The sequence below is a fragment of the Notolepis coatsorum genome (genome assembly GCF_963971535.1).
Source record: "Notolepis coatsorum genome assembly, chromosome: 10".
In the NCBI taxonomy this organism is placed as follows: domain Eukaryota; kingdom Metazoa; phylum Chordata; class Actinopteri; order Aulopiformes; family Paralepididae; genus Notolepis; species Notolepis coatsorum.
In genome coordinates this window covers 101,811,274-101,838,408 of record NC_140174.1, presented here as the reverse complement: position 1 = coordinate 101,838,408, position 27,135 = coordinate 101,811,274, and the positions used below count along the sequence as shown (strand labels likewise).

The window sequence follows — 27,135 nt, the reverse complement described above, 5'->3', positions numbered from 1 at the left end:
GGAAAGGCTTACTTTGTGCCGTAATGCCTTCAGCAGAACATGTGTGAATCCGACCTGGTTGCACACAATATTAATGAACTTGCTGTCAAAACATCAGTGAGGAAAAGTCTCTTCAAATCACATAATTCACCTCTCAGCTCTTTCTCTCTGTCATATCATATTGACACGGTGGACCACACTATCCTCTTAAGGAAGTTAACAGCGATAGGTTTTAATGATATGGCCACAAACTGGGCCAGCTCATACTTGAGGGGAAGGGAACAACGTATAGAGGTGGGAGGGGTCCTTTCAGATCTGAGGACGGTGGACTGCGGGGTCCCTCAGGGAAGTGTGCTGGGGCCCTTGTTCTTCCTCCTTTATATAAATGATATGCAGTCAGCCTGCTCATGTGATCTCCTGCTCTACGCAGATGATTCGGCTCTCATGGTGTCAAATAAAAGCAAAACGGATAGTGAAAGCAGACTTAGCATGGAGTTAGGGAATGTCAGTCAGTGGCTGTCAGAAAACCGGCTGTCTCTCCATTTAGGTAAAACAGAATCCATTTTATTTACTACCACTAGGAAACAGAAAACACAGGAAGGTTTCAAGATACAGTTAGGTAGCTCAGTGGTCACCAGTACCAAATCAGTGGTGTATCTAGGGTGTACTTTAGAAAACACACTCTCGGGGGAAAGCATGGCGAAAAAAGTAATAGCCAAGGTCAACAACAGAATAAAATTCCTAGCTAGAAACTCAAAATACCTAGACAGAAAAGCTCATAGAGCACTTGCAGGGGCACTGGTTCAGTATCATTTTGACTATGCTTGCTTGTCCTGGTATGACAGTGCCCCCAGCAACTTGAGAACTAGACTTCAAACTGCCCAGAACAAGCTAGTTAGGATAGCTAGTCGCGGCCTCCTGCCACTATTGAGCTGCCGCTCTGTGCTCAGTGATGCAGTGAGGCACAGTGATGCATTGTATAGTCTGATGGCTGTTGGAATGAAGAAGCTATGCCTAGTATATATAATTTATAAAGGGGAGGTGCCAAGCTACCTTCAAAATTACTTTCAGTATGTAAAAAACAACCATAGCCATGAAACCAGAGGTAGAGACACAAACATAGTTCCATTTAGATTTAAACTCATTTCCTACGGCCAGCAGACCTTCCTTTACTCAGCTGCAGTTCTGTGGAACAGCCTGCCCAGCAGCATTAAACAGGCCCCTGGGTTAACTGGCTTCAAAAAGCATGTACGATCATGGCTATCGGCATAGGAAAGAGAGGGTAGCATATTTATTTATTATTCTTTTATCTTCAACTGTATATGCATATTGTATCTTAATGTTTTATGATGCTGTTTTATGTTGATGTTTTATGATGTTGTTTTATGTTGATGCATGTCCTGTTTTTTAATACCAGGGACCATGATGGAAATAAGTGCTTGCATTTTATCATGTTTTTATCCCTTGGATGATGTCTCTAATCCACAATAAAATCAATCAATCAATCGTCTCACTCTACAGCAGACATCCTGCTGGGAGTTGAGTGCTGTTTACTCTCCCCTGTAATCCCCTCCATATGAAATATCCATGCACACACACACACACACACACACACACACAAACGTGTAGACACATACCTCTTCCCTGTCAGCTAGTGTAATCCTCTTTATATGAAGTGTTTGCCTAGTGTCAGTGGAAGTGGAGGTTTCTTGTGTGGAGGTTTCTGTTGGTGGAACCTTGAGGACACAGGGATCTCCTTGGGACACAAGCAGACCACACACACGCCTTACACACTTAGGCTCGCTACACACGTACTACGTTTTGGCTAATACAGTGGGTTTTAAGCGCTTACAGTGCCGGGTGTTTAGTGTATGATTGCTATAGCATTCGTGTTTGCCAGTGTTAAGCTCTTCTTAATCCCCAGCAAGTTTACTAGCTGGGTTAGAGCTCTTTATAGTGCCCAATTTGCCTCTGTTGGACTAGTCTCAAAACACTACAACGAGGCATTAGGCAGGGTTGTCCCGTCATCCCCCTGCTCTTCATTGTCACCCTCGAACCATTAACATGTGCAATCCACTCTAGTAGTGACATACATGGTGTGAACAGCCATGGACACCATTTTTTATTGACTATGTATGCTGACAATATTTTACTCATCTTTTTTCTTGAAACAAGATCAATTAGAACATCAAAGAATGAGGCAATTACACTTAACTCCCACACATTTCAATCTGGTCTCACGAGCACCCCTCTTATTTGGAAAACAAATGGAATGAAGAATTTAGGAATCATATCTCCTATCACTATACTCTTCAGAGACATCAAATCCATTTTTATCAGATTTGTTTGGAATAAAATAAATGTATTATACCCAGATCCAGGGAGGGTCTAGGAGTCCCAGACATACAATATTTCAGTATCTTTCATACAATGCCAAGTCTCCATTGACCTGACCCTATAAACCCAACTCTTTGGAAGGCAGCTGGGAGTGGCTGGGGAAGACCTCCGTGTCTCGAAATAAGAACATATCATTGGCACCATTGTGGTATTGTCCAAAACCGCCACCTTTATTCGATAACATTATTATTAGGATTTCATGCTCTATAGTGAAGCAGCTGCTCAAGAGACTCAGCATAAAGAGATGTTCTCTTCCATATTGTTCTGTTTGGTGTAAACCCATCCATTCGACTAGACTAGAGGAAGCACTTTAAGAAATAAAACTTGGTAGAGGCCATTATAACGGTTGAACAGATCTTTGGTGACAAAATCTTACCATTCCAACAATAAAGAAATCTGGCCTTTCAGAATCTTCCTTTTTAACATTATGCACAATTAGCGTATGTTGTAAATAAAAGTGGTAATGAGGAAGTAGTGCCTGCCTCATGCTTGGAGCTCCTTAAAGATCCAGAACAATGTCATTTTAATTGTCATAAATAGCTTATTGTGCAATGTTAATGTCATAAGTATCATTTTGTTCAGCTTCAGAAGTATCATTTGTCTTGTTATAACACACCCTCTCTGAGCACAGCCAACTCTCAGTAGGTTGAGGGGGCGTGGCCTTCTGTCCACTAGACACTAGAGATGCTTATAGCACTACTACACTGGCCTTCTATTCACTAGACACTAGAGATGCTTATAGCACTACTACACTGGCCTTCTATTCACTAGACACTAGAGATGCTTATATCACTACTACACTGGCCTTCTATTCACTAGACACTAGAGATGCTTATAGCGCTACTACACTGGCCTTCTATTCACTAGACACTAGAGATGCTTATAGCACTACTACACTGGCCTTCTATTCACTAGACACTAGAGATGCTTATAGCACTACTACACTGGCCTTCTATTCACTAGACACTAGAGATGCTTATAGCACTACTACACTGGCCTTCTATTCACTAGACACTAGAGATGCTTATAGCACTACTACACTGGCCTTCTATTCACTAGACACTAGAGATGCTTATAGCACTACTACACTGGCCTTCTATTCACTAGACACTAGAGATGCTTATAGCACTACTACACTGGCCTTCTATTCACTAGACACTAGAGATGCTTATAGCACTACTACACTGACCTTCTATTCACTAGACACTAGAGATGCTTATAGCACTACTACACTGGCCTTCTATTCACTAGACACTAGAGATGCTTATAGCACTACTACACTGGCCTTCTATTCACTAGACACTAGAGATGCTTATAGCACTACTACACTGGCCTTCTATTCACTAGACCAGGGGTCGGCAATAGGCGGCCCGCGGGCCGACATTGGCCCGCCAGCAATAATTTCTGGCCCGTCAGATTATTTTGAGAATATGATATTTATTTTACGCACAGGAAATATTCACTCGGGACGCCAGGGTGTCTTTTATTGTGAAGCTGTATCTATCTACCGGTAGTCATCAAAAGCATGTCTGACACTATAGCCAATTGAAATGCTAGAAATGGTCACGTGGAATGGGAGAAGCAATGGAATAGTCCCACCGGGCCGCGTGCATATTTCCCTAACGCACTTTCACTTCCGCGTTCGAGATGCGAGCGAGTAAAAAAATGTGTTAAAAAAAACGAACATCTTTGGATAGCTTCTTTGCAACGGGGAAATATAACGCTTCTTTTAATAAACAGGAGCCAACTTAAAATACGGGTTTATCGCAACAGGTCGGTGATTCTTGTGTGCCGAGCCGACGTCCTCTCTGCATAATATGTGGCGACAATAACAACAACAGCGAGGCAATGATGACAACTGTGTTCAAGTTGGCAGATAAAGTAGCTGCATTCAACGCCAATCTGGAATTGGAGGGCGGCGAGTGGATATTGGACATGGTTCAAACATTAGCAGGGATTTTGCAGGACTTAACAACAAACAAGGTATGGTGAGTCGTGTTTTCATGCCTTTCTATTTCATCACCCGCCGCGGTGATCTGCAACAGCTGATCTGCTGTTCATGAATGAATGAATGAATGAAAACTTTATTTAACAGATTGCAGAATGGGTACAATACATTACGGCGCAATACACACAATTGTTAAGGGGATGCAGACCAGAGAAACATGTTTGTCTTGTTTACATCAGGGTCCGCCATTTGCGAGTGCTCGCTTACGCCTGTGTTTTTACTGTTGTGAAGCACTGTGAACTGCAACCTCTGTATGAAAAGTGCTATACAAATAAAGTTATTATTATTATTATTATTAAGTGTATGCACCCGCCGCGGTGCTCAGTATATTAAATTAGCCATTGTTTTTGATCCTTGGGGAAAATCTGGCCCGTGGCCAGACCTAATTGCCGACCCCTGCACTAGACACTAGAGATACTTATAGCACTACTACACTGGCCTTCTATTCACTAGACACTAGAGATGCTTATAGCACTACTACACTGGCCTTCTATTCACTAGACACTAGAGATGCTTATAGCACTACTACACTGGCCTTCTATTCACTAGACACTAGAGATGCTTATAGCACTACTACACTGGCCTTCTATTCACTAGACACTAGAGATGCTTATAGCACTACTACACTGGCCTTCTATTCACTAGACACTAGAGATGCTTATAGCACTACTACACTGGCCTTCTATTCACTAGACACTAGAGATGCTTATAGCACTACTACACTGGCCTTCTATTCACTAGACACTAGAGATGCTTATAGCACTACTACACTGGCCTTCTGTCCACTAGACACTAGAAATGCTTATAGCGCTAGTACACTGGCCTTCTATTTCAAGTCAAGTCAAGAGTTTTATTTGTCACGGCATACAAGTATACAATGAAATGCGGGTGGTCTTGCCCGCAACGATGTGCAATACAGTGGTACAACATATAATAGAATCCAATAAAAACAACATTGTGCAATAAACAGGTAACAGGTAACATGGTGTGACATCTCGGTATCTGTACATAAAAAATATTTACAGAGCATATAGGACATGCTAGGTAGCTTTGGTAGTGCAATACACTGTTACTGTTGTTATACTAATTTAAAGTGGCCTTTCCTTTTGGCCATAAGTGGGTGTGTGCGGCATGAGTGTGTGCCCGCTCATGTTAAAGTATTAAAGTGGCTGCTAGTGTGTGAGCGTGCACAAGCGTGCGTGTCGTGTGTGTGCTCATGTGTGCTTGTGTGTGGATAGTTTACTACTGTGTCTATGTGTGTTGTCCATGTCAGATCCTCTGAGATGTGGACCCCCAGGTACTTAAAGCTGCTCACCCTGTCCACGGTAGCCCCGTTAATCATCAGTGGTGTGTGTGTCTCCTGCTGTCCTCTCCTATAATCCACGATCAGCTCCTTGGTTTTACCAATGTTCAGGAGCAGGCTGTTGTCCTGGCACCAGCGTTCCAGTACCCCAACCTCCTCCCGGTAGGCCTTCTCGTCGTTGTCTGAGATCAGCCCCACCACCACTGTGTCGTCTGCGAACTTCACTATGGAGTTGGAGCTGAACTTGGCCACACAGTCGTGTGTATAGTGAGTACAGCAGGGGGCTCAGAACACAGCCCTGGGGGGACCTGATGCTCAGGGTGATGGTGTTGGAGGTCTGACCCCCCACCCTGACCGCCTGGGGTCTCTCACTCAGAAAGTCCAGTACCCAGGCGCTCAGGGCGCAGCTCAGACCCAGCTCGATCAGCTTGTCCACCAGTCTGGTGGGGACTATGGTGTTGAACGCTGAGCTGTAGTCAATGAACAACAGTCTCACATAGCCCCCCTTCTGACGGTCCAGGTGAGAGAGGGTGCTGTGCAGTACTTGGGAGACCGCATCGTCAGTGGACCTGTTTGGCCTGTATGCAAATTGCATAGGGTCCATATCGCTGGGGAGGGAGGCACAAATGTGATCCTTGACCAGCCTCTCGAAACATTTCATGGCCACAGAGGTGAGTGCCACCGGTCTGTAGTCATTGAGACCTGCTGGGGAGGGTTTCTTTGGTACCGGGATAATAGTAGACATCTTGAAGCAGGCAGGGACCACTGACTCCTTCAGGGATCGATTAAATATGGTGGTGAACACAGGGGCTAGCTGGTTAGCACAGTACTTGAGTATGCGTCCTGTTATTCCATCTGGGCCAGCCGCCTTCCTGGTGTTCACCTGCATAAATGCTCTTCTCACACTGTGTACCGTCAATGAGAGAGCGTCCCCGCCCCCCCGCGGATACCCCCCCCCCCTCCACAACAGCCGGCGGACCAGTGACGTCACTAGCCGTTGGGCTAGCAGTGCCACTGTTTGCACCAAACCGTGCGTAGAAGGTGTTGAGCTGGTCCGCAAGGGAGGCGTCGTCGCTCCCCATTGAGGGGGCGCTGACTTTGTAGTCAGTTATAGCCCTCAGTCCTTGCCATAAGCCTCTTCTATTCACTAGACACTAGAGATGCTTATAGCACTACTACACTGGCCTTCTGTCCACTAGACACTAAAGATGCTTATAGCACTACTACACTGGCCTTCTATTCACTAGACACTAGAAATGCTTATAGTGCTACTACACTGGCCTTCTGTCCACTAGACACTAACGATGCTTATAGCACTACTACACTGGCCTTCTATTCACTAGACACTAGAGATGCTTATAGCACTACTACACTGGCCTTCTATTCACTAGACACTAGAGATGCTTATAGCACTACTACACTGGCCTTCTATTCACTAGACACTAGAGATGCTTATAGCACTACTACACTGGCCTTCTATTCACTAGACACTAGAGATGCTTATAGCACTACTACACTGGCCTTCTGTCCACTAGACACTAGAGATGCTTATAGCACTACTACACTGGCCTTCTATTCACTAGACACTAGAGATGCTTATAGCACTACTACACTGGCCTTCTATTCACTAGACACTAGAGATGCTTATAGCACTACTACACTGGCCTTCTATTCACTAGACACTAGAGATGCTTATAGCACTACTACACTGGCCTTCTGTCCACTAGACACTAGAGATGCTTATAGCACTACTACACTGGCCTTCTATTCACTAGACACTAGAGATGCTTATAGCACTACTACACTGGCCTTCTATTCACTAGACACTAGAGATGCTTATAGCACTACTACACTGGCCTTCTATTCACTAGACACTAGAGATGCTTATAGCACTACTACACTGGCCTTCTATTCACTAGACACTAGAGATGCTTATAGCACTACTACACTGGCCTTCTATTCACTAGACACTAGAGATGCTTATAGCACTACTACACTGGCCTTCTATTCACTAGACACTAGAGATGCTTATAGCACTACTACACTGGCCTTCTATTCACTAGACACTAGATATGTTTATAGCACTACTACACTGGCCTTCTATTCACTAGACACTAGAGATGCTTATACAGTAGCACTACTACACTGGCCTTCTATTCACTAGACACTAGAGATGCTTATAGCGCTAGTACACTGGCATTCTATTCACTAGACACTAGAGATGCGTATAGCACTACTACACTGGCATTCTATTCACTAGACACTAGAGATGTTTATAGCACTACTACACTGGCCTTCTATTCACTAGACACTAAAGATGCTTATAGCACTACTACACTGGCCTTCTATTCACTAGACACTAGAGATGCTTATAGCACTACTACACTGGCCTTCTATTCACTAGACACTAGAGATGCTTGCAGTGTTTCTCAACTGGTGGGTCGTGACCCAAAAGTGGGTCGCGGGGCCATTTTGAATGGGTTGCGGATGTGTGTAAAGAAAAATAAAAAAAATATAATTAAATTTTTTTTGCACTAGCTATCTTTCTGAAAGTGGCTTCTCAGCTCTGGTCCAGCTGAAGACAAAGCGGAGGAACAGATTGGACATTGAGCATGACCTCAGAGTTGCTTTTTCTACCATCACCCCTGACTTTGAGACTCTTGTCAGGAGCAAACAACATCCCCAGTTATCCCATTAGTTCCCTGCATGTTAAGCTAAGAAGTCTGCTAAGAAGGATATATTATTTATTATTATTATTATTATTTTATTTCATTGTGTTTTTAGCCCTAGTTGCACTTTTGTTGCACTTTTTTGTGTTTATTTCATGTTTTTAACAGTGCATGAAAGATTGTGTATTACTGCAATAAAAATTAAAAAATTGAAATAAATCATAGTCGTTCAAAAATGTCGGTTGCGACTTAATGACTAAGGAAAATGTTGGGTCCTGAGGCTAGACCAGTTGAGAACCACTGGCTTATAGCACTACTACACTGGCCTTCTATTCACTAGACACTAGAGATGCTTATAGCACTAGTACACTGACCTTCTATTCACTAGACACTAGAGATGCTTATAGCACTAGTACACTGGCCTTCTATTCACTAGACACTAGAGATACTTATAGCACTACTACACTGGCCTTCTATTCACAAGACACTAGAGATGCTTATAGCACTAGTACACTGGCCTTCTATTCACTAGACACTAGATATGCTTATAGCACTACTACACTGGCCTTCTATTCACTAGACACTAGAGATGCTTATAGCACTACTACACTGGCCTTCTATTCACTAGACACTAGAGATGCTTATAGCGCTACTACACTGGCCTTCTATTCACTAGACACTAGAGATGCTTATAGCACTACTACACTGGCCTTCTATTCACTAGACACTAGAGATGCTTATAGCACTACTACACTGGCCTTCTATTCACTAGACACTAGAGATGCTTATAGCACTACTACACTGGCCTTCTATTCACTAGACACTAGAGATGCTTATAGCACTACTACACTGACCTTCTATTCACTAGACACTAGAGATGCTTATAGCACTACTACACTGGCCTTCTATTCACTAGACACTAGAGATGCTTATAGCACTACTACACTGGCCTTCTATTCACTAGACACTAGAGATGCTTATAGCACTACTACACTGGCCTTCTATTCACTAGACACTAGAGATGCTTATAGCACTACTACACTGGCCTTCTATTCACTAGACACTAGAGATGCTTATAGCACTACTACACTGGCCTTCTATTCACTAGACACTAGAGATGATTATAGCGCTAGTACACTGGCCTTCTATTCACTAGACACTAGAGATGCTTATAGCACTACTACACTGACCTTCTATTCACTAGACACTAGAGATGATTATAGCACTACTACACTGGCCTTCTATTCACTAGACACTAGAGATGCTTATAGCACTACTACACTGGCCTTCTATTCACTAGACACTAGAGATGCTTATAGCGCTACTACACTGGCCTTCTATTCACTAGACACTAGAGATGCTTATAGCACTACTACACTGGCCTTCTATTCACTAGACACTAGATATGATTATAGCACTACTACACTGGCCTTCTGTCCACTAGACACTAGAGATACTTATAGCACTACTACACTGGCCTTCTATTCACTAGACACTAGAGATACTTATAGCACTACTACACTGACCTTCTATTCACTAGACACTAGAGATGCTTACAGCACTACTACACTGGCCTTCTATTCACTAGACACTAGATATGCTTATAGCGCTACTACACTGGCCTTCTATTCACTAGACACTAGAGATGCTTATAGCGCTACTACACTGGCCTTCTATTCACTAGACACTAGAGATGCTTATAGCACTACTACACTGGCCTTCTATTCACTAGACACTAGATATGCTTATAGCACTACTACACTGACCTTCTATTCACTAGACACTAGAGATGCTTATAGCGCTACTACACTGGCCTTCTATTCACTAGACACTAGAGATGCTTATAGCACTACTACACTGGCCTTCTATTCACTAGACACTAGATATGCTTATAGCACTACTACACTGACCTTCTATTCACTAGACACTAGAGATGCTTATAGCGCTACTACACTGGCCTTCTATTCACTAGACACTAGAGATGCTTATAGCACTACTACACTGGCCTTCTATTCACTAGACACTAGAGATGCTTATATCACTACTACACTGGCCTTCTATTCACTAGACACTAGAGATGCTTATAGCACTACTACACTGACCTTCTATTCACTAGACACTAGAGATGCTTATAGCACTACTACACTGGCCTTCTATTCACTAGACACTAGAGATGCTTATAGCACTACTACACTGACCTTCTATTCACTAGACACTAGAGATGCTTATAGCACTACTACACTGGCCTTCTATTCACTAGACACTAGAGATGCTTATAGCACTACTACACTGACCTTCTATTCACTAGACACTAGAGATGCTTATAGCACTACTACACTGGCCTTCTATTCACTAGACACTAGAGATGCTTATAGCACTACTACACTGGCCTTCTGTCCACTAGACACTAGAGATGCTTATATCACTACTACACTGGCATTCTATTCACTAGACACTAGAGATGCTTATAGCGCTACTACACTGGCCTTCTATTCACTAGACACTAGATATGATTATAGCACTACTACACTGGCTTTCTATTCACTAGACACTAGAGATGCTTATAGCACTACTACACTGACCTTCTATTCACTAGACACTAGAGATACTTATAGCACTACTACACTGGCCTTCTATTCACTAGACACTAGAGATGCTTATAGCGCTAGTACACTGGCCTTCTATTCACTAGACACTAGAGATGCTTATAGCGCTAGTACACTGGCCTTCTATTCACTAGACACTAGAGATGCTTATAGCACTACTACACTGGCCTTCTATTCACTAGACACTAGAGATGCTTATAGCGCTACTACACTGACCTTCTATTCACTAGACACTAGAGATGCTTATAGCACTACTACACTGGCCTTCTATTCACTAGACACTAGAGATGCTTATAGCACTACTACACTGGCCTTCTATTCACTAGACACTAGAGATGCTTATAGCACTACTACACTGGCCTTCTATTCACTAGACACTAGAGATGCTTATAGCACTACTACACTGGCCTTCTATTCACTAGACACTAGAGATGCTTATAGCACTACTACACTGGCCTTCTGTCCACTAGACACTAGAGATGCTTATATCACTACTACACTGGCCTTCTATTCACTAGACACTAGAGATGCTTATAGCGCTACTACACTGGCCTTCTATTCACTAGACACTAGAGATGCTTATAGCGCTACTACACTGGCCTTCTATTCACTAGACACTAGAGATGCTTATAGCACTACTACACTGGCCTTCTATTCACTAGACACTAGAGATGCTTATAGCACTACTACACTGGCCTTCTATTCACTAGACGCTAGATATGTTTATACAGTAGCACTACTACACTGGCCTTCTATTCACTAGACACTAGAGATGCTTATAGCACTACTACACTGGCCTTCTATTCACTAGACACTAGAGATGCTTATAGCGCTACTACACTGGCCTTCTATTCACTAGACACTAGAGATGCTTATAGCACTACTACACTGGCCTTCTATTCACTAGACACTAGAGATGCTTGCAGTGTTTCTCAACTGGTGGGTCGTGACCCAAAAGTGGGTCGCGGGGCCATTTTGAATGGGTCGCGGATGTGTGTAAAGAAAAATAAAAAAAATATAATTAAAAATTTTTTGCACTAGCTATCTTTCTGAAAGTGGCTTCTCAGCTCTGGTCCAGCTGAAGACAAAGCAGAGGAACAGATTGGACATTGAGCATGACCTCAGAGTTGCTTTTTCTACCATCACCCCTGACTTTGAGACTCTTGTCAGGAGCAAACAACATCCCCAGTTATCCCATTAGTTCCCTGCATGTTAAGCTAAGAAGTCTGCTAAGAAGGATATATTATTTATTATTATTATTATTATTATTTTATTTCATTGTGTTTTTAGCCCTAGTTGCACTTTTGTTGCACTTTTTTGTGTTTATTTCATGTTTTTAACAGTGCATGAAAGATTGTGTATTACTGCAATAAAAATTAAAAATTTGAAATAAATCATAGTCGTTCAAAAATGTCGGTTGCGACTTAATGACTAAGGAAAATGTTGGGTCCTGAGGCTAGACCAGTTGAGAACCACTGGCTTATAGCACTACTACACTGGCCTTCTATTCACTAGACACTAGAGATGCTTATAGCACTAGTACACTGACCTTCTGTCCACTAGACACTAGAGATGCTTATAGCACTACTACACTGGCCTTCTGTCCACTAGACACTAGAGATGCTTATAGCGCTACTACACTGGCCTTCTGTCCACTAGACACTAGAGATGCTTATAGTGCTACTACACTGGCCTTCTATTCACTAGACACTAGAGATGCTTATAGCACTACTACACTGGCCTTCTGTCCACTAGACACTAGAGATGCTTATAGCGCTACTACACTGGCCTTCTATTCACTAGACACTAGAGATGCTTATAGCACTACTACACTGACCTTCTATTCACTAGACACTAGAGATGCTTATAGCACTACTACACTGGCCTTCTATTCACTAGACACTAGAGATGCTTATAGCACTACTACACTGACCTTCTATTCACTAGACACTAGAGATGCTTATAGCACTACTACACTGGCCTTCTATTCACTAGACACTAGAGATGCTTATAGCACTACTACACTGGCCTTCTATTCACTAGACACTAGAGATACTTATAGCACTACTACACTGGCCTTCTATTCACTAGACACTAGAGATGCTTATAGCACTACTACACTGGCCTTCTATTCACTAGACACTAGAGATACTTATATCACTACTACACTGACCTTCTGTCCACTAGACACTAGAGATGCTTATAGCGCTACTACACTGGCCTTCTATTCACTAGACACTAGAGATGCTTATAGCGCTACTACACTGGCCTTCTATTCACTAGACACTAGAGATGCTTATAGCACTACTACACTGACCTTCTATTCACTAGACACTAGATATGCTTATAGCACTACTACACTGGCCTTCTATTCACTAGACACTAGAGATGCTTATAGCACTACTACACTGGCCTTCTATTCACTAGACACTAGAGATGCTTATAGCGCTACTACACTGACCTTCTGTCCACTAGACACTAGAGATGCTTATAGCACTACTACACTGGCCTTCTATTCACTAGACACTAGAGATGCTTATAGCACTACTACACTGGCCTTCTATTCACTAGACACTAGAGATGCTTATAGCACTACTACACTGGCCTTCTATTCACTAGACACTAGAGATGCTTATAGCACTACTACACTGGCCGTCTGTCCACTAGAGATGCTTATAGCACTACTACACTGGCCTTCTATTCACTAGACACTAGAGATGCTTATAGCGCTACTACACTGGCCTTCTATTCACTAGACACTAGAGATGCTTATAGCACTACTACACTGGCCTTCTATTCACTAGACACTAGAGATGCTTATATCACTACTACACTGGCCTTCTATTCACTAGACCAGGGGTGGCCAACCCGCGGCTCGCGAGCCGCATGCGGCTCTTTGCCCGTCAATGTGCGGCTCTTCAATCCATAAAAAAAAATAAAAAAAAAATAAAGTTTTTATTTTTTTTTTATTATTTTTTACTTTTTTTTTTTTTTTTTTATTTTTTTTTTTTATGTCACTCATTCCATAAGGACGTAGAATAAACATTTACAATTTTTTTTTAAATGGTCCATTTGCATGTTCTTGGTATCTGAATCTAGGGACATATATGGATCAGTGTCAGAAATAGTGTGTCTGTTACTAGGCTTGAGTAAATTGTAATGAACCAAAGGAGAATATCAATTCTATTTAAAAAAAATATATATCTTTGACTGTAAATAACACCATGCTAAAATTGACCAGACCTGAAAAATCTAAGCAAATGAATAAAGGGAAGATGATTAAACAGAAGGTTTTGTAGATACAGTACTGAATTCTGCCATCTTTTTTATAATGTAAATTTCTCCACCATTCTTCATCATATTGCAACACCGTTTTTTGCAAGACGTTCACAGAAAGGTAGAGAAACTAACTGCGTTCTGTTTTATGGCAATAACGTTCAGGTTTGTGGGAGATAATCCCAAAAAATAAGAGAAATTAAAAAGTAAATCCAGAAGTCAGATGATTGACAGGGGCTGGTGTGAGCTGGGTAGGGTAGTTTTTCGAAATTTGAAAGCCCTGAGTCTCTTCCTTCAAAAGACTACACTCACTTTTGGCTGTGCCACTTCCTCCTGTCAATATGCGCCGGTTTCCGACTCAATGCCCTGAGATTTCTATAATCTTATATTTCACTAATAACAGTTAAAATAATTGGTAAACAAACATAATGCTGAAAATATACACTTTTACTGTATATCTCGGGCTTTAGAGGTTAACCCTGTGAGGCCCAAATTAAAAAGAAATTAGCAACTTCAGAGGCCAGAGGGTGGGACATATAAACACATTTACTATCAAATAGCATTGTGAGGCTGAACAACAGGACCAATTGACTGACTATACATGTGCCTAAAGGGGAACTATCTTATAAATGGCTTTTTTCAGTGTTTACCATTGTTTCTTAGCTATGTGGACTTATATTAATAGGATATATGTCTCTAATTCTCATATTGGCGAATTCTTCCAATTCTCCTCTCACAATATTCACCCTCACTGAACTGAGTCATCTGAAAATGTGCATATCTGTGATGTCAGAGATTTCTCAGCTGCATAATAATGTGGCAGTTGATGTGGCAGTTGGCACCAGGCCACACAGTGGTTGGAGCCCAGCCTCAAAACGGCTTGAGGTAGAAAAATGCGGTTTTTAGTACTTGATTAGAAATACAAAACAATGCATTTAAAAAAAAAAAAAAACCTAGGTGTTCCATAGACTCACAGGAATTGTGTAAAAGTGCCCAAATAGTGAAAGAAATAGTAAAATAGTTCCCCTTTAACATTTTTTAAATAAACATTATTTTTTTAAATGGCTAAAAGTGATTTTGTAATTTTGCAACCGTGGGTCTCACAGGGTACTTTTAACCCTGTGAGGCCCAAATAAAAAAGACATTAGCAACTTCAGAGGCCAGAGGGTGAGACCTATAAACACATGAAGGGTGCCGTGACTGAAAAAAAAGGTTGAGAAACGCTGGTATATGGTGTGGCTCTTTGTGGTACCACAGTCATTTTTTTGTGGCTCTTAGTCTCTGACTGGTTGGCCACCCCTGCACTAGACACTAGAGATGCTTATATCACTACTACACTGGCCTTCTATTCACTAGACACTAGAGATGCTTATAGCACTACTACACTGGCCTTCTATTCACTAGACACTAGAGATGCTTATATCACTACTACACTGGCCTTCTATTCACTAGACACTAGAGATGTTTATAGCACTACTACACTGGCCTTCTGTCCACTAGACACTAGAGATGCTTATAGCACTACTACACTGGCCTTCTATTCACTAGACACTAGAGATGCTTATAGCACTACTACACTGGCCTTCTATTCACTAGACACTAGAGATGCTTATATCACTACTACACTGGCCTTCTATTCACTAGACACTAGATATGCTTATAGCACTACTACACTGGCCTTCTATTCACTAGACACTAGAGATGCTTATAGCACTACTACACTGGCCTTCTATTCACTAGACACTAGAGATGCTTACAGCACTACTACACTGGCCTTCTATTCACTAGACACTAGATATGCTTATATCACTACTACACTGGCCTTCTGTCCACTAGACACTAGAGATGCTTATAGCACTACTACACTGGCCTTCTATTCACTAGACACTAGAGATGCTTATAGCACTACTACACTGGCCTTCTATTCACTAGACACTAGATATGCTTATATCACTACTACACTGGCCTTCTGTCCACTAGACACTAGAGATGCTTATAGCACTACTACACTGGCCTTCTATTCACTAGACACTAGAGATGCTTATAGCACTACTACACTGGCCTTCTATTCACTAGACACTAGAGATGCTTATAGCACTACTACACTGGCCTTCTATTCACTAGACACTAGAGATGCTTATAGCGCTAGTACACTGACCTTCTATTCACTAGAGATACTTATAGCACTACTACACTGGCCTTCTATTCACTAGACACTAGAGATGCTTATAGCACTACTACACTGGCCTTCTATTCACTAGACACTAGAGATGCTTATAGCACTACTACACTGGCCTTCTATTCACTAGACACTAGATATGTTTATAGCACTACTACACTGGCCTTCTATTCACTAGACACTAGAGATGCTTATAGCACTACTACACTGACCTTCTATTCACTAGACACTAGAGATGCTTATAGCACTACTACACTGGCCTTCTATTCACTAGACACTAGAGATGCTTATAGCACTACTACACTGGCCTTCTATTCACTAGACACTAGAGATGCTTATAGCACTACTACACTGGCCTTCTATTCACTAGACACTAGAGATGCTTATAGCGCTAGTACACTGGCCTTCTATTCACTAGACACTAGAGATGCTTATAGCGCTAGTACACTGGCCTTCTATTCACTAGACACTAGAGATGCTTATAGCGCTAGTACACTGGCCTTCTATTCACTAGACACTAGAGATGCTTATAGCGCTAGTACACTGGCCTTCTATTCACTAGACACTAGAGATGCTTATAGCACTACTACACTGACCTTCTATTCACTAGACACTAGAGATGCGTATAGCACTACTACACTGACCTTCTATTCACTAGACACTAGAGATGCTTATAGCACTACTACACTGACCGTCTGTCCACTAGACACTAGAGATGCTTATAGCACTACTACACTGGCCTTCTATTCACTAGACACTAGAGATGCTTATATCACTACTACACTGGCCTTCTATTCACTAGACACTAGAGATGCTTATATCACTACTACACTGGCCTTCTATTCACTAGACACTAGAGATGCTTATAGCACTACTACACTGGCCTTCTATTCACTAGACACTAGAGATGCTTATAGCGCTAGTACACTGACCTTCTATTCACTAGAGATACTTATAGCACTACTACACTGGCCTTCTATTCACTAGACACTAGAGATGCTTATATCACTACTACACTGGCCTTCTATTCACTAGACACTAGAGATGCTTATAGCACTACTACACTGGCCTTCTATTCACTAGACACTAGAGATGCTTATAGCACTACTACACTGGCTTTCTATTCACTAGACACTAGAGATGCTTATAGCACTACTACACTGGCCTTCTATTCACTAGACACTAGAGATGCTTATAGCACTACTACACTGACCTTCTATTCACTAGACACTAGAGATGCTTATAGCGCTAGTACACTGGCCTTCTATTCACTAGACACTAGAGATACTTATAGCACTACTACACTGGCCTTCTATTCACTAGACACTAGAGATGCTTATAGCACTACTACACTGACCTTCTATTCACTAGACACTAGAGATGCTTATAGCACTACTACACTGACCTTCTATTCACTAGACACTAGAGATGCTTATAGCACTACTACACTGACCTTCTATTCACTAGACACTAGAGATGCTTATAGCACTACTACACTGACCTTCTATTCACTAGACACTAGAGATGCTTATAGCACTACTACACTGGCCTTCTATTCACTAGACACTAGAGATGCTTATAGCGCTAGTACACTGACCTTCTGTCCACTAGACACTAGAGATGCTTATAGCACTACTACACTGGCCTTCTATTCACTAGACACTAGAGATGCTTATAGCACTACTACACTGGCCTTCTATTCACTAGACACTAGAGATGCTTATAGCACTACTACACTGACCTTCTATTCACTAGACACTAGAGATGCTTATAGCACTACTACACTGGCCTTCTATTCACTAGACACTAGAGATGCTTATAGCAGGACCTCTGCCTCTCACTCAGCTAGATGTGACTGATGGGCCAATCAGAGCAGCTATATGTGCCTGATGGGCCAATCAGAGTAACCCATGTGTATTATCCAATATTTCAGAGGAAGCTGATTGGATATCTGAAGTGGCTTGATTTTGTTGATATCCAGGGGGATAGAGATCAAAGAGCTTTAGTCGTAATTTTCACAATGACAACGGTTCTAACATTTTGGGTAATTTTATATCAACATGCCTTCTGTACAAAAATAATGCAACAAGATTGAAAAACAGTTTGAATGTTTATGGCTGCCCCCTAATGCATTATTCTTCTGTCCAGCAGGCTTGGGAATATGACCTTAACATATCTTTGACTGCTTCTCAGTAGAGTACAATTTAGAGGTCGGCTTTGACCTCATCTAATGTGTGAAATTTAGGATTATTACAATACTATATTCTGAGTAAAGCTGTTGCCCCCTACTAGATTATCCAAGATGGACAACAAACACCAAGATGTATGCTGCCACAAATGTGGTAGTCGTGCCTAGTGATGCACGATATATCAGCCGCTGATATAATATCGGCCGATATGGCAGTCTTTTTGCACATCGGTATCGGTCCGATATCAAGATAGGGCCGATATGGGCTGGTATAAAAAAATATATATATTATTTTTTTTTAATCTTTTTTTTAATCTTTTTACATGTGGCCTTAAATAGTTTCAAAATATCAGTCATTTCTGAAAATAAGTTACAAGAGTATAAAAAAAAAAAAAAAAAACGTTTTGGAAAATAGCTCTTTATTTGATTATCATAAAAAAGTGTTTTCTATACAGAGATATCGACATCGGTAAATATCGGTTATCGGTATTGGCCACAATTTTTGCATCGGTGCATCACTAGTCGTGGCTCATTACTGGTGTTGTAACACTCTGATTAGAGGTGCTATTCTACAGTTGTGTTGGTGTTAATTTCCCTCTGTGTCCTGTGGCATGTCTTCTGGGCCAAACACGGGATACTAGTGTTGGAGTCGCTGTTCAGTTGCTCTTCAGCGCGTGCCGCTTCTTTCACGTCACTTTGGGTGAGTTGTGTGAGTCGTCGGGATCCGGACAGGTGATGATGGATGTCAAATAGAAAGCATCTTCTCCGTCGGTCCTAGGAGAAAGAAAAAGAGAGAGAGAGAGCGGTGGGTATTGAGAGAGAGAGAGAGTGTGTTTTACAGGGATTATTATTACTGTCACACAACCGCTCTGCTGTCTGGATACCCGAAGAAGACGTGATTTGTTATGGACTTTACTACAGTTGTTTTGGACTTTACTAATGTTGCATACATGCACATTGTGCTTATGGGCTGCTCTGTAGCCTAGGCTACTACAGGGAAACTTGAGTCATTTTAATTGGGGGAACCATTAATGACATTAATTATACACTGCTTGAGATTTTGCCATAATCAATAGCCATGGTAACAGTAATACATTTCAGTACCCTACTGGTACAGCATGCAGTAGTACATGATCATGCTTTTTCACATAGCTTGTAAATCGCCTATCGGTGGCCTGATGTTGGTTTGGTTGAGGAACAGGGTTATTCTTGTTATGTGGCTCTTTCAAGAAAATATTTTTGTCATTGTGGCTCCTGAGTCGACAAGAGTATTTAAACTCGATGGATGCATTAGAGAACAGCAGCAACGGTTATGTGTGGAGCGGTGCTGAAATCTCATCGTGAAATTGTACATGGAAAAAAAACCTGACCATACCCTACTGCTTCAGGTAGCTCTCTCTCTCTTTTTCATATTCTACTGCTTCAGGTAGCTCTCTCTCTCTTTTTCATATTCTACTGCTTCAGGTAGCTCTCTCTCTCTCTTTTTCATATTCTACTGCTTCAGGTAGCTCTCTCTCTTTTTCATATTCTACTGCTTCAGGTAGCTCTCTTTTTCATATTCTACTGCTTCAGGTAGCTCTCTCTCTCTTTTTCATATTCTACTGCTTCAGGTAGCTCTCTCTCTCTTTTTCATATTCTACTGCTTCAGGTAGCTCTCTCTCTCTTTTTCATATTCTACTGCTTCAGGTAGCTCTCTCTTTTTCATATTCTACTGCTTCAGGTAGCTCTCTCTCTTTTTCATATTCTACTGCTTCAGGTAGCTCTCTCTCTCTTTCATATTCTACTGCTTCAGCTCTCTCTTTTTCATATTCTACTGCTTCAGGTAGCTCTCTCTCTTTTTCATACCCTGCTGCTTCAAGTAGCTCTCTTTTTTCATATTCTACTGCTTCAGCTCTCTCTCTTTTTCATATTCTACTGCTTCAAGTAGCTCTCTCTTTTTCATATTCTACTGCTTCAGGTAGCTCTCTCTTTTTCATATTCTACTGCTTCAGGTAGCTCTCTCTCTTTTTCACATTCTACTGCTTCACGTAGCTCTCTCTCTTTTTCATATTCTACTGCTTCAGGTAGCTCTCTCTCTCTTTTTATCATATTCTACTGCTTCAGGTAGCTCTCTCTTTTTCATATTCTACTGCTTCAGGTAGCTCTCTCTCTTTTTCATATTCTACTGCTTCAGGTAGCTATCTTTATCATATTCTACTGCTTCAGGTAGCTCTCTCTCTTTTTCATATTCTACTGCTTCAGGTAGCTCTCTTTTTCATATTCTACTGCTTCATGTAGCTCTCTCTCTCTTTCATATTCTACTGCTTCAGGTAGCTCTCTCTCTCTTTTTCATATTCTACTGCTTCATGTAGATCTCTCTCTTTTTCATATTCTACTGCTTCAGGTAGCTCTCTCTTTTTCATACCCTACTGCAGGGGTCGGCAATTAGGTTTGGCCGCGGGCCAATTTTTCCCCAAGCCATTGTATGGCGGGCCAGAACCAAAAACAATGGCTAATTTAATATAATGATAGTGAAATTTTTTTAACTCTGTCAAAATAAACGAGCTGCATAGGTGGCATAATAAACTGTAAACGACATATACATGTTTGCACTGAACATTATACCTTTGTCTTTTTTCCATTGTATTATAAAGCGCCTCTCTCTATCGGTCTATCCTACATTACGCGCAACCATCTATCTGACGGCCACGGACTGGTTTAATGTTGAATGTTTAATGTTAAAACTATGTATTTATATGGAATTCGTTAAACGTATTCGTTGTCTTACTTATTATTATACTTATTATTAAACGTATTATTTATTTCTCCCAAATGAATGTTCCGAAAGTCCGTCTGTGGGCAGTCGGCCCAACATTAAACAGCAGTCTGTTATAATCACAAGGAATGATCCCCTTGTTAGATGAGGCTGCACTGGAAATGGAGCTGATGGACTTCCAGACAACCTCCCTTGTCAGCGATGCGTTGCGGAGTCTGTGATTGCATTTTGGTTAGCATGCTCAGAAGAGTACAGCAACATCAAGAGACTCTGTATGTGCTCACCATGTTTCCTTCCACCTATGTATGCAAGTCGTCCTTTTCATCAATGAATGCGATAAAGACAACTCAGAGGAACCGACTGACGCATAAAAACCTTGAGAACTGCCTGCGGATTAAAGTGACGTCCATATCACCAGATATCCAGCGAATAGTGACCGACGGGAGATGCCACTTTTCACACTAAGTGAATACTAAGCCTGTTATTGCTAAATTGTTTAAAGTTTAATTGCCTTGTTTTTGCAATGTTTTTAATTGCATTACTGTTTAATGCCAAATTGTATTTTTCATTTAGTTAACGAATGTCTCGTAATTCAAATACTTATAGCGCTGTCATTTCAGGAGCTTCTTCAAGCACTCTTTTTGTTTAAAGTTTAATTGCATTGTTTTTGCATTGTTTTTAATTGCATTACTGTTCACATGCATGTGTGGTGCCGTCAGTCATGAGTAAAGATAAAGCTTGAATGACTTACTGAACTGGTGTTTTTATTTCATGGCGGTTCCCATTTCAGCACCACGCGCTGTCCACCTCACTTTGAGCAAGCCTATATATACGGTACATTGCACCTCACTGCCTATACCTGTTATTCACTCTCAACATGGATAAAACAAAGTATGCATATAATAAAAATAATATGATGAAAATTAAATAAATATCATATTCTCAAAATAAACTGACAGGGCCAGAAATTATTGCTGGCGGGCCAATTTCGGCCCGCGGGCCGCCTATTGCCGACCCCTACCCTACTGCTTCAAGTAGCTCTCTCTCTTTCATACCCTACTGCTTCAAGTAGCTCTCTCTCTCTCTTTCATACCCTACTGCTTCAAGTAGCTCTCTCTCTTTCATACCCTACTGCTTCAAGTAGCTCTCTCTCTCTCTTTCATACCCTACTGCTTCAAGTAGCTCTCTCTCTTTCATACCCTACTGCTTCAAGTAGCTCTCTCTCTTTCATACCCTACTGCTTCAAGTAGCTCTCTCTCTCTTTCATACCCTACTGCTTCAAGTAGCTCTCTCTCTTTCATACCCTACTGCTTCAAGTAGCTCTTTCTCTCTCTCTTTCATACCCTACTGCTTCAAGTAGCTCTCTCTCTTTCATACCCTACTGCTTCAAGTAGCTCTCTCTCTCTCTTTCATACCCTACTGCTTCAAGTAGCTCTCTCTTTTTCATACCCTACTGCTTCAAGTAGCTCTCTCTCTCTTTCATACCCTACTGCTTCAAGTAGCTCTCTCTTTTTCATACCCTACTGCTTCAAGTAGCTCTCTCTCTTTCATACCCTACTGCTTCAAGTAGCTCTCTCTCTTTCATACCCTACTGCTTCAAGTAGCTCTCTTTCATACCCTACTGCTTCAAGTAGCTCTCTCTCTCTTTCATACCCTACTGCTTCAAGTAGCTCTCTCTTTTTCATACCCTACTGCTTCAAGTAGCTCTCTCTCTTTCATACCCTACTGCTTCAAGTAGCTCTCTCTTTCATACCCTACTGCTTCAAGTAGCTCTCTCTTTTTCATACCCTACTGCTTCAAGTAGCTCTCTCTCTTTCATACCCTACTGCTTCAAGTAGCTCTCTTTTTCATACCCTACTGCTTCAGGTAGCTTTCTCTCTCTTTCATTTTTTTTTTTTATCCACTTTTTCTCCCATTTTCTATATTTTCTCCCATCCCAATTTCGTATCATCCAATTCAACCCTCCCCTGTCACGAACGCTGTTTCTTGCCTCCCACAAGCCGGCTGCAATGTGGACTAAGTCATACATAGCACAAGTCCCCTCCGGTACTTGAGGTAACAGCAGTCGCATCTTTTCACCTGCGCAGTTCGATCTCTCAGTGTCGAGGAGTAACGCGTGGGAGGCTCACGCTGCCCCCGACACTTCCTGATTCTACTGCGCAGGCGCACCAACCGACCTGTAGGAGTCGCTGTCCACAACGCCCGATCCCCACCCATCAGTTTCCCACCCCCTAATACGGCCAATGTGTATTAGTATGAACGACCAGCTAAACTGAAAGCAATGTGGAGCGCTGGGCTCGAACAGGCAAGCCCAGCGTCTCCGTCATTCGTGGCGAGCGCCTTGCCCACTACGCCACGTAGCCGCCCGCTTTCTCTCTTTCATATTCTACTGCTTCAAGTAGCTCTCTCTCTTTTTCATATTCTACTGCTTCAGGTAGATCTATCTCTTTTTCATACCCTACTGCTTCAGGTAGCTTTCTCTCTCTTTCATATTCTACTGCTTCAGGTAGCTCTTTCATATTCTACTGCTTCAGGTAGCTCTCTCTCTTTTTCATATTCTACTGCTTCAGGTAGCTCTCTCTCTTTTTCATATTCTACTGCTTCAGGTAGCTCTTTCATATTCTACTGCTTCAGGTAGCTCTCTCTCTTTTTCATATTCTACTGCTTCAGGTAGCTCTCTCTCTTTTTCATATTCTACTGCTTCAGGTAGCTCTCTTTCATACCCTGCTGCTTCAGGTAGCTCTCTCTTTTTCATACCCTCCCGCTTCAACCGCTTTTTAGACACTTTAACACACTTTATATGTATTGCTAAAGAGATTTGCACGACAACTCGTACCTCATTGCACCTTACCACCACAAGGTGGCACCACAAGCTAAGTTGTACCTCATCCCATTTCTGAATTGTATTGTATTGTAACTCGGTTACCTTTTCTCTACTCTGCATTGTATATGTATATATATGTATATTGAAAAATTTTGTTTTGTTTACACTTGTTTACGTACTTGACTTTCTATTTTATACTTATATTATATTATTTTATACTTATCTATTTTATCTAGCACACTATCAGGAGCAAAACCGAAAGCATTTCATATAAAAGTATTCTGTATTTCTGTATGACCACTAATAAAGAAACTTGAAACTTTTTAACCACTGCACAAATGAAGTTCCAAAAGGAAAATAAAGTAATTTGAAGTTGAAGTTCAGGTAGCTCTCTCTTTTCCCCCTGCTGTTGACCAGCGCTGGACCGTGGGTTGTTTATCCACCAAACGACTTGAACTGGAAGGAGCGTAAGCCAGCCTGCCTCTCTAGAGACTCTCGAAGGATTACCTGGACTTGCTGAATATGGAACGGGCAGCCAGCCTATTTAAAGACTTTGATAAGGGCCTGGATGGCCACTGGGATTCTGTAGATTACTTAACCCTTTCACTGCTGCACTACCAAACGGTTAACCCTTTCACTGTGACAATACACAGAAGGTTAACCCTTTCACTGCCACACAACAGCGGGTTAACCCTTTACAGTAACCGTCGGTAGTGTGATAGTAAAGGGTTAACCTTCTGTAGTGTGGCAGTGGAAGGGTTAACGAGGAATTGCTGTATTTTTTAAACCTGGACCCTATTTTTACATCATGTGTGGTCTAAATGAATAATAGGGACAACAATTTGCCAGTAAAAAAAAACGATTTTAGTAGACATACTTTGACGTGCAGGTTTTCTCTGTGTGACTAACATACAGTAGGGTCCAGGTTTAAAAATACCAGAATTCCCATTTAATAAATCTTGATGCAATGTAAATAGGGTGTGGGTACTGGCTGATATTTTGTTGTTGTATTGTGTTGGTGTTGTTAATGTTGTTGTGTGTGTATATGTATACATCTTACGAAACGCTCAATCTGAATAGCAAAAAGAAAAAAAGCTTTTCTTAATCCCCCCCCTCCCTCCCTCTCTCTCTCTCTCTCTCTATCTCTCTCTATCTCTCTCTCTCTAGGAAGAATAAAACAGTGCTCTCTGATCTCTGGAATGTATGTCAGTGACCAAAAGATGCTGATGGACTGGATGCAGTCAAACTCCTGACCCCCCCCCCATCTCCCCAACACACATGCACACACACACACACAGTACATACACCCACACACGTGCAGATAGGTGTGACGACTGAAGCAAAGCCCATGTTATGAACCAGTCCGTAGCCTATTGATGGAGTAGCCCAGCGAGGCTGCATGTTTCTGCGAATCACCAAGCCAGGAATTCACAGAAGACTGTCCCCAGTATCCCGTGGTACTGTCTGCCCCCCCCCCCCCCTCTCTCTCTCTCGCTCGCTGTGTGACAGAGAGAGAGAGATAAGACTAAGACAGAACCTAGGAATTGTTAGTCCATCTCAGGGTATGTTTAATACTGCATTGTGTTCATTACCTGATAATTACATAAGCATCCATTACATTACATTTCATACCAATTTATATTCAAAACGAGCCTGTATTTGTGAGGATGTGTGTATGTTTGGGCATTAAATGAAGACATAAATCAATCAATAAAAATGCAAACTTATCTTCTTTTTTTTTCTTGGACGGTTTTGGGTATAGGCTGTAGGCCTACCCTATATCTACACATAAACTGTAAAGAAAGCGTGTGTGAAAGCAATGACCAGCGATGTGTTCAGTATAGGCTTTTACTATTATAGCTTATTCCTATTTATTGAATAATCCATGTGTGGGTGCATAGCTGCATAGGTTGTAAACACCTTAATATATTGACAAATAATCAACATGTGCATTGAGAACATCTGAGCTATAATTATCTCCTTTGGCTTTACCCTATCTCTCACTCTCCTACACGTGCACAGTCGCCCAACTCGCATGGAGTGAAACGAGAGTGTGCATGTGTGTGTGTGAGTCTGACTGTGAGAGATGGGGTAAAGGAGAGAATTAGCTCAGATTTTCTCAAAGGCGGAGCGCCAATTCCGCCAACTCCAGCGCGTCCTGCCCAGCCACCGAGCATCACCAGGAGAGAGAGAGAGAGGGAGGGGGGAGGAGGGAGAGAGAGGGAGGGGAGGAGGGAGAGAGAGTGAGAGTTAACGAGTGTCAAAGGCGATTACAGATCTCCGCTGCTGTGAATGTGATTCGGCCACTGTGACCACTTGAGGGTTCTCCGTGTGCGAGATATGTCTTTTTAATTCCGCTGCGCGAATCCGCTCGTATTTGCAGTTTGTAGTTTGTTGCTGGAAAACATGGACTGTTGACGTGTGGGACTTATATATATAGACGGACATGTTTAGTGCGGGTCGATGACTTGAGAGAGAGGCAACTTTTCCGCGCGCGACGGCGTCAAGCCCATCAGCTCCGTGGCTCGCGCTGCTGGAAGGGAAAGTTGACATCGCGCGCCTGGCGAAACAAAACATGGACTCTTCGTAAACAACAACACTGGTGCGTTTATTTTTATTAATGAACCGTTAGAAGGAGAAGGAAAATGCAGAAGAGTGTCCGGTACAACGAGGGGCACGCGCTGTTTCTCTCAGTGGTCGCGCGTAAAGAGGGGACCAAGCGCGGCTACCTGTGCAAGAAGACCGCGGAGAACAGCCGCTGGCACGAGAGGTACTTCGCGCTTTACCAGAACGTGCTGTTCTACTTCGAGAACGAGCAGAGCGCGCGCCCCGCGGGGATCTACCTGCTGGAGGGGTGCACCTGCGAGCGCGTGCCCGCGCCCAAGGTGTCCACTCCAGGCAAAGAGCCGTTGGATAAACAGGTGAGAGTCTTTTTTTTAAGGGGCAGAAAA

At 42.1% G+C, this 27,135-nt stretch overlaps 2 protein-coding genes across 2 annotated transcripts in view; both read left to right on the top strand.

Annotated features, from left to right (window-relative positions):
- msh3 (mutS homolog 3 (E. coli)) overlaps positions 1 to 25,863 on the top strand; it is a 202,776-nt gene extending 176,913 nt beyond the window's left edge. Inside the window, exon 24 of the mRNA XM_084323124.1 lies at positions 25,352 to 25,863. Within this exon, the coding sequence (XP_084179250.1) occupies positions 25,352 to 25,397 (46 nt within the window). The 3' untranslated portion in view covers positions 25,398 to 25,863. The remainder of the gene's footprint in view (positions 1 to 25,351) is intronic.
- Positions 25,864 to 26,829: 966 nt separating this feature from the next.
- The window catches only part of LOC311235659 (ras-specific guanine nucleotide-releasing factor 2-like), a gene marked incomplete at its 5' end in the record, with an annotated part of 229,087 nt that continues 228,781 nt past the window's right edge, over positions 26,830 to 27,135 (top strand). Inside the window, 1 exon segment of the mRNA XM_084323123.1 lies at positions 26,830 to 27,105. Within this exon segment, the coding sequence (XP_084179249.1) occupies positions 26,830 to 27,105 (276 nt within the window).